The sequence below is a fragment of the Oryctolagus cuniculus genome, chromosome 9 (genome assembly GCF_964237555.1).
Source record: "Oryctolagus cuniculus chromosome 9, mOryCun1.1, whole genome shotgun sequence".
Taxonomy (NCBI): Eukaryota; Metazoa; Chordata; class Mammalia; order Lagomorpha; family Leporidae; genus Oryctolagus; species Oryctolagus cuniculus.
In genome coordinates, this window is record NC_091440.1 from 14,122,719 (window position 1) to 14,137,760 (window position 15,042).

A 15,042-nucleotide genomic window follows, 5' to 3' on the forward strand; every position below is an offset into this window, starting at 1 on the left:
ATACAGAAACGCCATCGGAAACAGAGACTCCAGCCAGACGGCACTTACCACAGGGCGAGTCGTTGCTCAATTTCCTTGAGAAAATTGGTGTGGAATTTGTGCAGAGGCTCGAAGTTGGGGAAGATGAGACTTTTCAGCGTTTCGGGCATGGAGTCCTCTTTGCTGACTGTGCTCTGGAACCACTGGGGACAGAGAGAGGAAGCGTCAGGGGGAGAATTCATGATTCAAGTCCAAGTGCTGCGGAAGCCACGCGGCCGATGTGAGCTTGCGCTCCTGCTACGCCTCCGGCGCCCCCAGAACACGCTGGGTGGCCAGGCCCCGTGCTCTCCCGTCCTTCCGTGAAGCTGGGGAGATGTACTCACACCTGCATCACTGCTTCCTGAAACCGGCTCCACCCACTGTGTCAGCCAGGACACATCTCTTCAACGGCCAACGGCCCCGGTGGAAACTCCATGCTGGCCAACTCCTGGCTAAGCCCTCACTTAGGAGCACGGAGCACCCTCCACTGCGCCTCTGAGAAACTGCCACCCCTGCTCCTTTGCTAAAACGCTGAGCGGCCAGGTGGCCCATGAGGACCCACAGTGGCCCACACTGCTGATGCGAGGGCCTGCCCGGGGCCAAGCACAACACACAGCCCAAGAGACAGAGAAACTCACTGCCTACAGTCCGCCTCCCCACAGCTGGGCTGCTCCCAGAAGCCAGCGGTCGGAAGGGCATCTGGAGGCCCTAGATTTGTACCCAAGGCTGCCCAGCCCTGATTCCAGTCACAGAGGGAGTCTCCTGGGGGGAGACTCCTGGGGGGCTCCGTTTATCACCAAAGAGAAAAAGAGGCTCCCGTTCATCTCTGAGGGCCCCCTTGAGCGGAAATAAGGAGCGACATTTGACAATGGGCAAAGATGGAACATTCTAGATCAGTGCAAATGGACAGGAAAACATCTAAATTTTCTTCACTTGAAGAACTTCATTCCTTTCCGCTTAAAAAATCACAATTCTAAACTTTTTTTTTTTTTTTTGACAGGCAGAGTGGACAGTGAGAGAGAGACAGAGAGAGAAAGGTCTTCCTTTGCCATTGGTTCACCCTCCAATGGCCGCCGCGGCCGGCGCGCTGCAGCCCGCGCACTGCGCTGATCTGATGGCAGGAGCCAGGAGCCAGGTGCTTTTCCTGGTCTCCCATGGGGTGCAGGGCCCAAGCACCTGGGCCATCCTCCACTGTACTCCCTGGCCATAGCAGAGAGCTGGCCTGGAAGAGGGGCAACCGGGACAGAATCCGGTGCCCCGACCGGGACTAGAACCCGGTGTGCCGGTGCCACAAGGTGGAGGATTAGCCTATTGAGCCACGGCGCCGGCCTAATTCTAAACATTTTCTGAGTACATTCCGCATACACTCTTAGCATCTGATTTCTATAAACCCAGAGTAAAATCCTTTCCACCGAAACCAGAGGCGCCACACGGAATCAGCCGCAGCGTGAGTTCCCGTAAATGATGTAATTTAAGGCTGTAAGGAAAAGGTTGCACACACCGAGGTGATGACTTCCAGATCCTTCAGGTAGGTCCGCTCGGTAGTGGAGACTTCTTTAGCAATGAAGTAGGCTTTGTCCGTCGGGAATCTCTGCAATGCCCAGCAAGAGATAAGACAGGATCATCGCTGTTGAGTGCACATGCCTAAGAATGCCCTCATTATGGCAGTCATGACGAAAACGATCTATTACGCACGTATCATTGTTGCTGAGCTGGCACTGGGGCCAAAGGAACTCTCACTGGTTCTCCTTCTCGTGGGGAAGGAACTAGGATAACAGAAAGGCTTTCGTGCTGAGAACACGGGGCACTTTGAAAAGTTCATGGAAAGATGAAATTCAAAGATAAATTGCGTGGATGCAAAAAAATGAAATTCTTACATAGTTTGTATAATATGCATCTTCCATGAGTATCTGAAGGCCTCTCCTGTCCCCACCCTGTATAGTCTAGGAATGTTTCCTCTGTGTCAGTATTATCAGCAGTGAAAAGATTCAGATTGGTAAAATGACAGAGGGAGGCAGTCTCCAAGGAAATACGTGAGAGACAAACTATGGTCTCTTCCTGGTGCCGCGGGCTGACAGGGTTGCTCTCCGTGAAGTGGGAGTGATACTGTTTGTCAAGGTCTAAAGAGTCAAGGGCAAAATCCACTGGCGATGCCATGGTCCCTCAATTCCCTGGAGCCCATCAGCACTACCTAAGAGCAGGCTGGCCAAGGATTTTGCTTTCTGTCTAAACAACAAAAGGAAGTCCCTTACTGCCTGCCACCTTGCTCTCTTCCCCTTACAGTCCACCTGATTCTACTTCTGTATCTATACCCTAGCTCTGGAAGAGAATTAAGGCAGAGGCTCAGAGAGTTACTGGCACACCAGGCTCATAGCAGCGCTACTCACAATAGCCCAAAGCAGGATGCGACCCGAATGCCCACTGGGAGATGAATGGAGTTCTACAATGTGGTCCACCCGTTTAATGGAATATCGTTGGGCCTTATAGATAGGAACACTGACACACACGACAATGTGATGACATCTCGCTCAAATAAGCCAGGTACAAGGCACAGAAAACGCAGGATTCCACTCAGGTGAGGGCCCTGAAGTAGTTCATTCATAGACACGGCAAGGGCCCAGGTGGTTACCAGCTCAGGGATAGGGGATGAGGGTTTTTTGGTTTACCAGGTAGTTCCAGTCTGGGAAGATGGGAAGTTCTGGGGGGATGGGTGGTGGTGTTGGCTCCACAACATGTCTGGACTCAATACCACTCTGCCTAATTGAATGCCCTTAAAACGGATTCAAATGCTGAATCTTGTTGGTGTGCTCTGCCCACAGTTAGAAATCACCACACCCCCACACCCCTCCCGGCACCTTTCTCCGGCTCTCCTCCTCGTCGTCGGTCCTTGGGCACGCCTGGTCGTTCAGCAGCGGGCTGATCAAGGGCGAGGCCTGCTTGGTGTCAGGGCTCAGGTTGGGAGACAAGGTCACGTTGGTGGGGCCGGCTCCTCCCTGGGAGGTGATGGACAGCTCTGAAAGGTGAGGGCTACCAGTCAGGGAGCCTGTTTGGGGATGAGAAGTTTTAAAGAGAAAAAAAAAAAAAAAGTAATTCCACCTGGGACCTGGTTTCCATTCACAATGTTCACCTCTGCACGTCTCTAGAAACTGGTCTACCTTGTGGCAAACTCAATGCCGTTCGTTATTTTCTAGTTTTTCATTTTCCTCCTAAGTCCAAGTTGCCTTAATATTAAAGATACCAAAGCATGACTAATCCAGTGGAGCCTCAGTTATAAAGTTAACAGTAAAATAGAGAACTCTTTTAGCTAACAATTAAAGGAGCGTGAAAGCATAGTATATTTCCAAGGAGTATTTTCGTCCTTTAACTACTACCTTTGCTGCTTCTAGAAATTACTCAAGAAAGACAGTATCTACACCACAACGAGGCATGAGAAATGACTAGAAAGTAGAGCTACACTAACAAGCATCTAAAGGGCTGGTGTGCTCAGAGGACACGCTACGTCTTAGAACGTTGGGTCACAGCTACGAGAAAGGCCAAGCGACTAAGTCCCCATTCTACAAAGAACAGAAACAAGCTTGTTATACCTGGTGATGTCATTCCATGTCTCTCACTGTTTGGGACAGAAACACTAGCATCATGTCACATGCAATGGAGGTCAATGACAAATGCAAAGGTGGAGGTCATTACATGATCACAGTTCCCCTTGGGGAGGCAAGGCTGGCAGCTAACGAGTTAGTCCTGGAGAAAGCATACCGTGTTACATCATGTGAAAACGCACACATTACCCGTTACAACGTGACGTGTCCAGGACACTCTTTGCCAGCGCAATTTTGCAGATCGTCTGTACCTAAACTCTTGGGAGCTACATGCAAGTTTCAAAATGGACTTGCAGCCCGAGTCTCTCTCCCCAACACTCACATGTGAGCTTCTAAAGCAGGCTGGGCGGAGCTAACAGTGGGTAGACGAAGTGAAATTAACATGCGGCACTCCTGCTACCCTATAGGAAAGCTGACGGTGACAGTGGGTCAGGCTCACTGCTGCCTACGTCTTCAAAGTTAAGGTGAGGTTTAGTTTCCTGCAAGCACCTCCCTGTTGTCATGGGCTGGAGTTACTGCTCTGCCTTTGGAAATGACAAGAGACCACAGCCTGGGGTGCAGCGGAACTGGGGCAGGCGGTGGCCGTGGTCCCAGCACGAATGACCACACAGAAACTCCAAAGGTTCTAGATGTTCACGATAGCCCCTGTGCCTGAAGTCCCCAGCTGACCAGCACAGCGGTGCAAAGCCACCTCATCTAGAAAACAAAAGCAGATGTCCTGCCCACTGGCCATCGGTCAGTGCCATGATCCTCGAATGACATGATTAGAAAACGTGAGAAAAGGCAGATTCAAGAAGTTCCCAGTTTTAAAAATCCCTCCACTGCCAAGTCTTCCCATTTGGAATACACATCACGGAAATGAAGCCCTGGTGTTTCGAGACAGACCCGACAGCCCACACACCACCAGCCCCAGTAAACCCCGGAGAAAAAGGCCAGAAATTGCTTCACAAATGTCAATTTTATTGACACCAGTGCACAACGGGATACAACAATCGTGCAAGAATTGGAACTTGGCAATGAGAAATAGTGACAAGGCAGAACTGCAATCGTTTCAAAGCACTACACTGGTCTCTTTTCCAAAAACATCACCAAAAGAGCAACGTTATCGCTACAAATCGGGATCAGAAGAGAGCGACTGTGGCAGTGGCAGGTGCTGGAAACATTTCATGCACTTGTGAGTTGCTGTTAGCGTCATGTTTCATTTGTCCTCCATCAGCTGACAAAATTGGGGGCTTCCCCATCAGCTCTCTCGCACAGGGCGTCAGGTCGGGTGGGGCCGGTGTTAACAGCGTGCTGGGGCTTGGATTCGCAGTGCCGTGGAACAGAAAGAGCAAGGACCTCATCAGTGAGAGAGGCGGAGGCAAGAGGAAGAGGCCTTGAGAAGGGCTGTTAAGGGGTGCGGGGTGCAATCAGGCTCTGGACAGCATCCAGCAGAGAGAGAGACTGAGCGCAAAGGGCCGCACGGCCAGGGAGCAGGTCAGGTGCGCACATTCCAATACAAACAAGTCCCCCCGAAGGCCCAAAGCTGAAGCCTCTGCACACAGTTCCACCCAGGAACACGTCTGTGAGTAGACGGGCAGGCTGAGCGAGCGGCTGACAGAGCACGATGGGTCCAGGAGAGAAGCAATGGCACACATCTCAAGGACAGTTGTTCAGGCTTGAAGGAGCACCCATGGGCCCACGGTGGAGGCAGGATTCAGGAAGTGGACAGCGGAACATGACCCTCACGGTCACCTGTGTACTTAGAGGCGACAGCTCAGGATCAGCCTACTGTTCGTTGGGGGAAAGCCTGCTGCACGTGACCTGTGCATGACAGCCATGAACTTGTTATGCGCAACGCGCACACCTGGGGATGACCGAGTCAGGGCCGTTCCTTTTCCCCAAAAGGCTACTCCAGCTGGCTTTGTGCCTATTCACATGGCCTAAGACAGGAGGGGCAAGAGGTGTATTTAAACAGAAAGGCCAATACTCACTCAGTAAATACCTAGTAATCAGGTCTAAAAATCTCCCAGCAATTACGAGGAAGGGAGAGGCACAAGACTCGGAAGTTCAAGTTTGCTAACTCGAGCTGCGTCCCTGGGAAGGGGCTCCCTCCTGTCCTTGCGAGAGAACCTACTTGAGGCTTTGCAAAGCTACAGGTGACACAGCCCAAACTAAGATATGCAGCTCATGCGCCATTCAGCAATCAACAAAATATGCTAATGAGGGTGATTAGAATTTGGCAGCTGGATGAGTACTTAAAACTCTTTGAGCCATGGCGTGTGATAAGTCTGTACAGGCTGGTGTCCACACAGGTGGCTGCGAAGAGCATGCCCCAAAAATAAGGCCAGTGTCCAAGCTGCAGAGTTATGAGACCTACATGGAATTGGGTTTCATTCACTGAAGTAGCCCATTTTGCAAGCAGCAAACCAGAGTGAGTCTGCTGTGACTGCTCCAGCTTCCTAAGGCTAGCTCAGATCTCACAGCCTACCGCCTGCTGTGAGGACACTCCCCAGGCACTGGGGAGCAGACAGAGTGACTGATGGCCATTGCTGTGCAGGGAAATTATGAATGCCCTGAGAGTCTGATTGCGTTTTCCTTTATGACAAATGAACGCCAAGTTACGCCCTCCATCGCAGAGTTCTGATAAATCACTGGGGCGATTCATTAGAGGCAGCACAAGGGCTTAATTAAGGCGCTGGGTGCACAGAGATTAGGAAGAGGTCACCTGTCCCCTGAACACACGCTCTCAAAATCACTTGCCCAATTTTTCAGAAATGGTCCTGTATTGCTTTAATTGCTTCAGACATCATTGCATTTCCGGTAATTCTCAAATCCTTCATCTGGTCCCAGTGATCTCGTGACCATCCCCTCCCTACCCTGAATGTGCGAGAGGGGCGTTTAACTCTATGCCGCTGCTAACACTGCCCTCGTGGGAGGCATTTCTGGTCACTGCTTTTCAAAAGCCTTTTAAATGCACACACTCTCATGGCACACCCAGCTACGGAGCCTCAAATGAGCACATGGCTCTCAGTGTAGCGTGCAGCCCTGGAACTGCCTTAGGTGCTCAGGAGTTGCAGTGTCCACTAGGCGGGCAGTGGCATCCACGGACCAGCTCCTGGCCATAGGCACAGGGGGAGGCACAAGGAGTCCCGGCCCTGTCTTCTTCCAACTTAGGAGACCTGCAACTTCATCAGCTTGCAGGAGAGACCTAAAAACAGCTCATACAATACTGGGCAAGGACAAAAAAAATCTCTAATCTATTTTGCAAGTCATAAAAATGACATTTCAGAGACTTGATTATGCTGGCCTTTTTTTTTTAACTGATCAATACATTGGTAATCTCCAATATTTTTCCGGGATAACTTTTTTTTTTTTCCTAGTAAAAGAGAAAACTAGAAAACCTGGCCATAATTTAAAAAATAAAAATCAGTAATAGATTTGCAAAATATTTGCCCATCAGAGTACAGGTTGCTTTCTCTATTTCTTTTCAAAATTTCTTTCGTATTCGTCCCAGATAAAATGCATTTTGCAAGCTTCTAGATGCCACTTGTCTCATAATTTCTCTGTTATCTGGCTCTAAAATATAGGAGCTTTTATCTCTATGGACTCCAAGGCACAGACAGGCAAGTACATTGTCCACAGAGGTTTTCATAAAGGCCCTTTTGAGCCCCGCAAGCTCCCTCTGAAAGAGAACAGAATGCCATCTCTCTGGAGAGGATGTGCACTTGAAAGCCATTACTAAGAAAGACCCTCCTGTCCTGAACAGCCAGGCTCACTGCGTCTCACATCCAAGTGGGGTTCCCCATCCAATGGAGCAAGCTAACGAAAAGCAGGTCACGTTTTAAGGATCCACGAGAAAAAGCAGGTGCTGTCCTCATCCTATACTTCAGGTCGCTGAGGGGATGTGTGTGTGCGCTTGAGACCCAGTTCCTTTACGAACAGTTTTACATGCAGCTATGCAGCCACTTCAGCTTATCATCAAGCAGTTCGGAAAGGCAACAGTGATAGAACTTGCAGAAAAAGAGAAACGCCACTAATGTGAGAAATAGCAGGTGCACCAGGCTGTTCTTATGGGAAGAAGAGAAAGGAGAAGGCTCCTGGTTTGAACAGGTAGGGGGGCGGAGGTGGAGGAGGTGGAGGTGGAGGTGGGGGTGGCAGCAGTGTTTGGGTGGGGAACGTGGTGCTTCGTAACAATGAAAAATACCATCTTGTACTCAAAGCTTCAGCCATCAGTGGGAAAGAACAGTTACAATGGACAGTTTTTACAGCGAGATACCTGTTAGGACAAGTAAAAGCCTCATCAGTTTAGATGAACAAGGGATTTTAATTCCGTGCATACACTGTTACATGGGCCCGGCCTCCCATGCTTAGAGAAACACCAAGCTCATTGTTACTGGAGAAGCCAGCAGTTTTCTCAGTGGTGTAAACCCATGCTCTGTGCAGGTACCGCACTGTTGGTGCCGTGGAGAGAAGGGGAAACCAGACAGCATCTGTGAGGGCCTACATCCCGGGTGCCCATCAGATGACAGCCAGCTCACCGGCCCACGAGGAGCCAACTGCGGCTGAGCTGGGCAAGGCCTTCCCTCTATTCCCACCTCTGCCTCCTCCCAGCAAAATAAACACAGCCCAGTGCTCTTAGGGCTGATGGCAAGCTTTCTATCCCCACTTAAACAGATGCGCTCATCCCAACCACGCAGGCAGACCCTTGTGTCTATGTAAGCCACTGTCACAGATGCGCTCTGTTCCCATGAGTCCTTCTGCCCCGGTACGCTGATCCTGCTCGCTTCCAAGGACTTCACCCCTGCCCCTGCCCCCGCCCCCAGCCACACGCACAGCCCCAAGTACGAAGTGCGGGGCTTGCGAGAAGAATCCCTTCCCCTCCTCCTTCCCCACCCGGGGTGGGGTCGCTGTCAGTGAGCAGGATCACTGTACCGGAGAGACAGCAGGTATTCCAAGTACAAACTGGTATTCAGCAGTGTTAAAAAAAAAAAAAAAAAAAAGGAAAGAAAATAAAAGACATCAGACAGTGCTCCAACAATGCGGGGAACAGAAGATACACCATGCTCCAAGGATGAGACAGAGCGCTGGAAACACAGCGTTCTCTGCCACCCAGGTACACGCCAACAGAACGCTGCATACAATGGAACAACAGAAAAATGTTTTCTTCACTTTATTAAACAAATGACAAAAATGAGCATGAAGTCCCCAGCCTTTTTTCCTCTTTGGAAATTAATTCAGTGTATTAGGAATTTTTAATAAGACATTATCTACAGTATTAAATATGCACACAGAGAGAACAGAAGGAAATTGGATTAATCATACAGGCCAAGCTTGTGAGATCTGGTTAGTTAGTGAGGCTATCACAGCAGCTTGCCAAGGCAAAAGGGGGCGGTGGGAGAGGGAAGGCGTGAACCCGTGAGCCATTCAAAGTCAAGGTGCTTCTGGAGGAGCAGTCAGCGTGTGTTCCTAGCGGAGGCGCCCTCTGCCTTAGGTCTTTCTCCAACTCACTGCAGGCAGAGCGACAAATGCTGGATTTCTTACAGAGGAACCTCGAGGCCCAGGAAAAAGGACTTGTCAGCAGAGCTGATCCATGAGTAATGCCAGCCTCATCAGCACTGAACTCCGGGCTGCTCAACGACCCTTGTGGCAGAGCGAGCTTGTGACCCGGATGCACAATAAAACAGACCCACTGCCTCGGGGTACCCCGACCACGACGCACCTCTACCTCTCACTCAAAAATGCAATTAATCACTGGTGATTTTCACTGCGTGCGCGCGCACACACACACACACAGACACACACAAATGCGTGCACGCACGCAGGGTGATCCTCGCTCCCTCCCCGGAGCCCCGCGTTTGATTGCTTTTGCATGTTTGTGGTACTTTCTAACTGCTCCTCACGGCACCTGGCCCCAGCAGCAAGCTCAAGTATCTTCCAGAACTGTTCTCCAAGACCGAGTTAGCAGCCGCCCCGACCTCCCAGCTAACCTTTCAGAGTGGCTTGTGCAGATCAGATATCCCGTGTCAACGGCTGATGTTTAATCCTCCCTACTTGTGAGGGGAAAAGCCACCCCGAGACGTGGCAGAGTAACACGATCTGGGGCCCCAGGGAGACGCAAGCGAGTGGCCTTCCGCTCCAGGTCATAGGGCAGCACCGGCGGCTCGGTTTCCAGGCTACGCCATGGTGTCCGCGTTAGTGAATCCACGCGGAAGTTATTCTGAACAAATCAGAGTCTATGCGAGGGTAAGAAGAGTTCCTAATTCTTCCCTGGCATCCGCCAGAACACGTCACTGCTTTTGCTAGAACAAAACAGCTCCTTGTGCGAGAGGTTCTGTCTAAGGTGTTTTGGGCGATGTGGTATTGATGAGGCAAGACCCTTTTTAAAAACAAGAGCCCATCTCCCACCTCCCCAACACGTCTATGGCACACAAGTCAGCATCTTAAACCTTTGTCCGTGGGGGAGAAACCTCGGACAGCTGTCTCCAGGTCACTCACGGCAATGACCAGCAGCATCCAAACAGGTGGCAGCCCCTTCTGATCTTGGCCCCACAGCTCCAGGCCAAATCATCCTGGAGATTCTTTTTACGTTTCATCATTGTTTGTATTTTTAAATAAACTAGAGCAGGATCATATTAAGTGGCAGCCAGTTTTGGTCTGAGAGTCATGGCTTCCTTTGGAACACCAGCAACTGGTGTCAGAGGTCTGTTTAAGCGATCCCCGTTCCTCTATTAGCTTTCACTCCATTAAGCAGGAACAGATGGAATCAGACTAACGAGGCAAAAACAGTGCCAGTCAATTCTTTGTGTCGCCAGAGTGAATTCCTTCCATCGCTTACTGTTCACTGAAGTTCACTCAACAGGACCTTTGCCTTCCCGATGTTCGCAGGGGGTTTGGGTAGCGCAGCTGAATCTAAAACTCAGCAGAGTTCCCAGCAATGGATTATTTTGAAGCCGTCCCCTCTTGAAGGTTCAGAGAAACGTGCTCTATGCATAGGCATTGCCTAGACAGACTCTTTTGCAGTTTGACTTGCAAGAATGAGCAGCGTCGGCCTGGGCTCACACCGTGGGACGGGCGCTTGGCCTGCCCTAGAGTAACTAAGGGCACGGTCAGAGGAGGACGCATGTGCACTAGGAAGGTCCCTGATAAAGACACGTCCTTGGGAATCAACTCGAACAGCTCTTAAACTTCCGGCTCCTTGGAATAAAAGCCAGGCCAAGTGAAGTGATGGAGACAGAAGCCAATCAATCATTTTAACCTGCTGGCTAAGGGCGTGCCAGGTTTCTTAGTTTTGGGCTAAGCAACTCATTAGGATGCATTTCTTCACGCTGAAGGAATTTCTTCACCTACGTACCTACTCAGGGCTATTGCTCGCCAAACCCATTCTGGGTTGCAATACATCATTCTGTTTTAAGTATACATATGTATAAAAAAAAAATGTAAAAACATGAGCTCACTGATGATAGACAGGAAAGGGGAATCTATGTGCACACTGGCAACCATTTTATCAACGTTTAAATTGCTTCCTCCTTTGAAGGCCCAAGTGCTTGGGTCCTGCACCCACATGGGAGACCAGGAGGAGGCACCTGGCTCCTGGCTTCACATCGGCGCAGCGCGCCGGCCGTAGCGGCCATTTGGAAGGAAGACCTTTCTCTCTGCCTCTCTCTCTGTCTAACGCTGCCTGTCAAAAAAAAAAAAAAAAAATAATAATAATAATTGCTTCCCCCTTTAGAGGTTGCTTCACAACACAATCCAAAAGGTCCCAGGTCTAATGCGCCATGCGCACTCGGAACACGCTGGATTCATTCTGCACACTCGGTGGAAACTTCGAGAGCTTCATGGGGCATTTTCAGTTCGGAGGCCTTGCTCTTTAAGCACTGATTGCTTTTGATTCTTCAAAGACGGCCTTAAGAATGGAATCAGAATTATTCACATTTTAAGTGCGGGCCACGCGGCAGCCCAATCTGGGGAGCTGAATCTGTGAGAAATTCCCCAAAATGAATCACACATGTGGGGAAGGGGCTGGCTCCCAGACTTCCTCTAATTAAATGCCTGTCTAATAAAATATTGTCAATGGCACACAGATGGCTGCTAGAGGAGCTGAGGCAATTCATGTTCAGTTCTGGAACTCATTAGAATGCATTTCTTCACGCTGAAAGAATTTCTTGCATTTTTATTTTGCCCTTAACAAGCAACAGCAAAAGCAACCACAAAAAGGCCTTACGCATTTCGAAATAATATCCAACAAGAGATATTAACGCAAGGCTTCACGGGAGTAGCCGAGAGCGGCTGTAGGCTTGGGTTTCTGTTTAGGGTTTGTCTTCCACCCGTGGCCTTGAGATATCATTTCGCAGGGCAGCACAGAACGGCCAGGGTCTAAAGACCCACGCACCAGCTATTGTCTGGGAAGCCCTATTGGCAGGTCTTAGGAAACCCTTCTGGAAATGGGAGTGAATTCTCAAGCCTCTAATCTCTGCTACCTAGCCAACCCCATCTGAGCTTCCTCTGCTCTTAGTCCTGGGCATGTGGGCCCTTCTTAAGGCACTGGGGGGACCTCTGCAAGCCAGGTAAAGACTTGGGGGCCGGGGACTCCCCCAAGTCGCAGCCTGCAGGTGCAATGGCAGAGGCTGCTGGCTTTTCCTGAGCACCGCACAGTGACAAAGGGAGACCACGTGCTTTGAGCAAATTTGTTCCACCAGGCTCACAGGACACCTATATTCTCTTTCCCACCCAGAGTTCCAGGCTGTGAGTATAGGACAAGCTCCCCTACAAACCATTCATGATGCCAGGATCGCTGCTTTCACACACAGGCCAACAAGCAGAAACTGAGCTGCTGAGAAGGGAAACTCAACGCACGACTCCCCAAGCGTAGAACTTTGTCCACACAGAACCGATCACTCCATCGCTGATCAACTAAGAGCTTTTAAACCACTTGAGATAAAATCACCTTGCAGGAAAAGCAAAACAAAACAATGACTGGATTATGTTTTGCTTTGGAGTGGCACATTTAATGATTCACACAGGCTGCATAAGTTAACACAATATTGTTCATTCAAATTCCATTATTAGACTGCGGTATGATTAGAGGTAAAAGGCAAATTTACTGGCACAAACCACCTTCACAGAGAAACCACAGAACTCCAAACTTGACTCTGCGTAACTCCCGTTTTCTAAGTTCCAAATAGAATACGCAACAAACAAGTTGTAACTGTAAAATCCCCACAATATAAAAAGTAGTAGATCTTCCCAACCTACTGAATCTACAGGACCCCTAATCTTCACATTAGATTTGAATTATCAACCCATACAAGACTGTCCAAAATTAACATACTGACTTAGCAAGGTTCGACTGTACCAACATGTCACACAGAAGGAGAAGCTGAACTCCGGCAGCTGAGTTACAGTTTCAGCTTTGTCATGCAGTGGCGGTAGAACTATGTGAGGTCACTTGATCAGAACAAGGTTTCACATCCATCAAACGAAGATTTGCTTAGAGGACCTCTACTGTTAAAATTCTGCTGCATATATCAATCTAAAGCAAGACATGAACAGACTAATTCAAGGAGCAACTTTCAGACTATCCATTAATCAATTTGATTCACCCATCATGCACTGAATCAAATGATTAGGAAAATTGAAAAGTTTATATAAAAATGGAGTAAGTCTTCAGAATCGTTAAAATCAACTACTCGACATTCACACGGGCAGGTAATTATCCGTGGACCACAAGGTGGGTCGACGCCCCCACCTGTGATGCACCTGCTGCTGACTTCTGTTCCGCTGCCTAGCAGCCCTGGCTCTTCCCTGGCCATCAAGTCACAGGATGAGCAGAGTGAGGCCACTGGCCTGGCAGGACATCAAGGATTTACTATCGTTAAAAATTTTATTCTACAACTTATCTTTTAAAAAAGTACCAAAGACTGAACATTACAAATGATAGGCATCAAGAAGAAATATTTCATGTGCAACGCTGCACTGACTCCACATGCAAGCCCCCGATTTAGCTACCCCTTTCTATGTATTCCATCAGATTCCAGAAGGCAGTGAGGGAGGTCTGGTTGAGAAGTGACCCTGGCTGGCTGGCAGAGCAGGCTGGGGGGAGGGGCGAGCTGGACCCCAGACCCATGAGAGAAGAATCTCTAGGCTTCATTTTTGAAATCTCAGGTGATTTTAATACGCAGCCAAGACAGAAACACCACGCAAGATGACAGCAGGCAGGAATGCTGGGTAAAGGCGACCGACAGAAGGGCAAGACTTAAACAGAAGTCAAACCTGTTGTCCTTCCCCCCTGCTGTATTCCTGCTCAGGGAATCATTCAAGCATCATTGCTCTGGACAGAGAACGCTCTTGGCCAGAACGTGCGCAAACACCGACTGTGGCCAACGCCCCTGGGAGGCGCTCCTCCTCCGAGCTGGACATGACTCAAAGGCAGGGAGGTCTGAGCTCATGGGCCAACCTGCTGGTGACAACAGAGCCTGTCTGCGGCACGGCTCTTCCCTTCATCACCACGCAACGGCATTTCTGTGATTTACCAACAGGTTCTGAGAGGCAGCAAGAGGATTTCTCAAAACCCAACAATCTGTTCCCCTACTACAATCCCGGAGCAAACAGGCAATGTCGAGCAAATCACAATTCACAAGGGTCTGACCGACCTTTAGAGCATTTCAATGGAGGCCTGGAAAACAAAGAACCCCAGCGCGTTCCCTTTAAGACAGCTGCTATCCTTGACGAAGATTTCACCAACACCATCTAAGCTAGCAACCAACTCGCACTTGGCCTTGAATTTTGTCAGTTCCTCAGTTGATGAGGCACAGAGAGGCACTCCTCCTTTGGAAGAGCAGGGGACAAGGAAGACAACGCCTCTCCTGTGATCTCAACGATACCCCAGTCCCCAAACTCAACCCCAGAAGGGTGAGCTGCATCCACAGCTGAACATGCACAGGAAACTATCAATCACTATCGACATCAGCAGATTCGTCAGAGAGGGTTTCTTCCTAGACTTCAGCCAGCCAGCCAGGCTCCAGGTCATCACTCATCATCAGGACTTGCTGCTAACCTATACATCCTTCGCGGACAGGAAGCCACTTGTTTGAAAGGCTGTTGTTCTTAAAGGTTTTAGGAGCCAGGCAGATTCCATTCCGCCACGTGCCTGCCCAAAACTCCCGCTATCAAATGCTGGCTACAAATTAAGGAGTCATCGGAGATCACCTCCATCGCGACCCTGGGCTCCTAGGACCCCAGGTCCCTAACAGCGACCTCCTCACTCCTCCTCCTCCTCCGTCTCTCCACTCAAACGTGGGCCACCCAGGGACACCTGACTTCTCAGCAGCATGGCGGGGGAACGCAGGACCGCGGGGTTGCCCACGGTGAGGGGCTGGTGCGAAGGGCTCACCATTTCGGAGTCCGAATCACTGGATTCAGTCCCACTGCTGGTGGAGCCCTCGGTCAC

General features: G+C 49.9%; 1 protein-coding gene across 2 annotated transcripts in view; it reads right to left on the minus strand.

The window, feature by feature from the left end:
- The window catches only part of FARP1 (FERM, ARH/RhoGEF and pleckstrin domain protein 1), a 285,577-nt gene that overhangs the window by 30,113 nt on the left and 240,422 nt on the right, over positions 1-15,042 (minus strand). The window contains exons 14-16 of one of the 2 annotated variants that reach the window (XM_051850519.2): positions 2,874-3,031; positions 1,520-1,609; positions 49-182 (exon numbers count right to left, since the gene is read on the minus strand). In XM_051850519.2, coding sequence (XP_051706479.2) covers positions 49-182; positions 1,520-1,609; positions 2,874-3,031 — 382 coding nt within the window. Of the gene's footprint in view, positions 1-48; positions 183-1,519; positions 1,610-2,873; positions 3,062-15,042 lie in introns of both variants that reach the window. The other variant, XM_051850517.2, reaches the window with a different exon arrangement.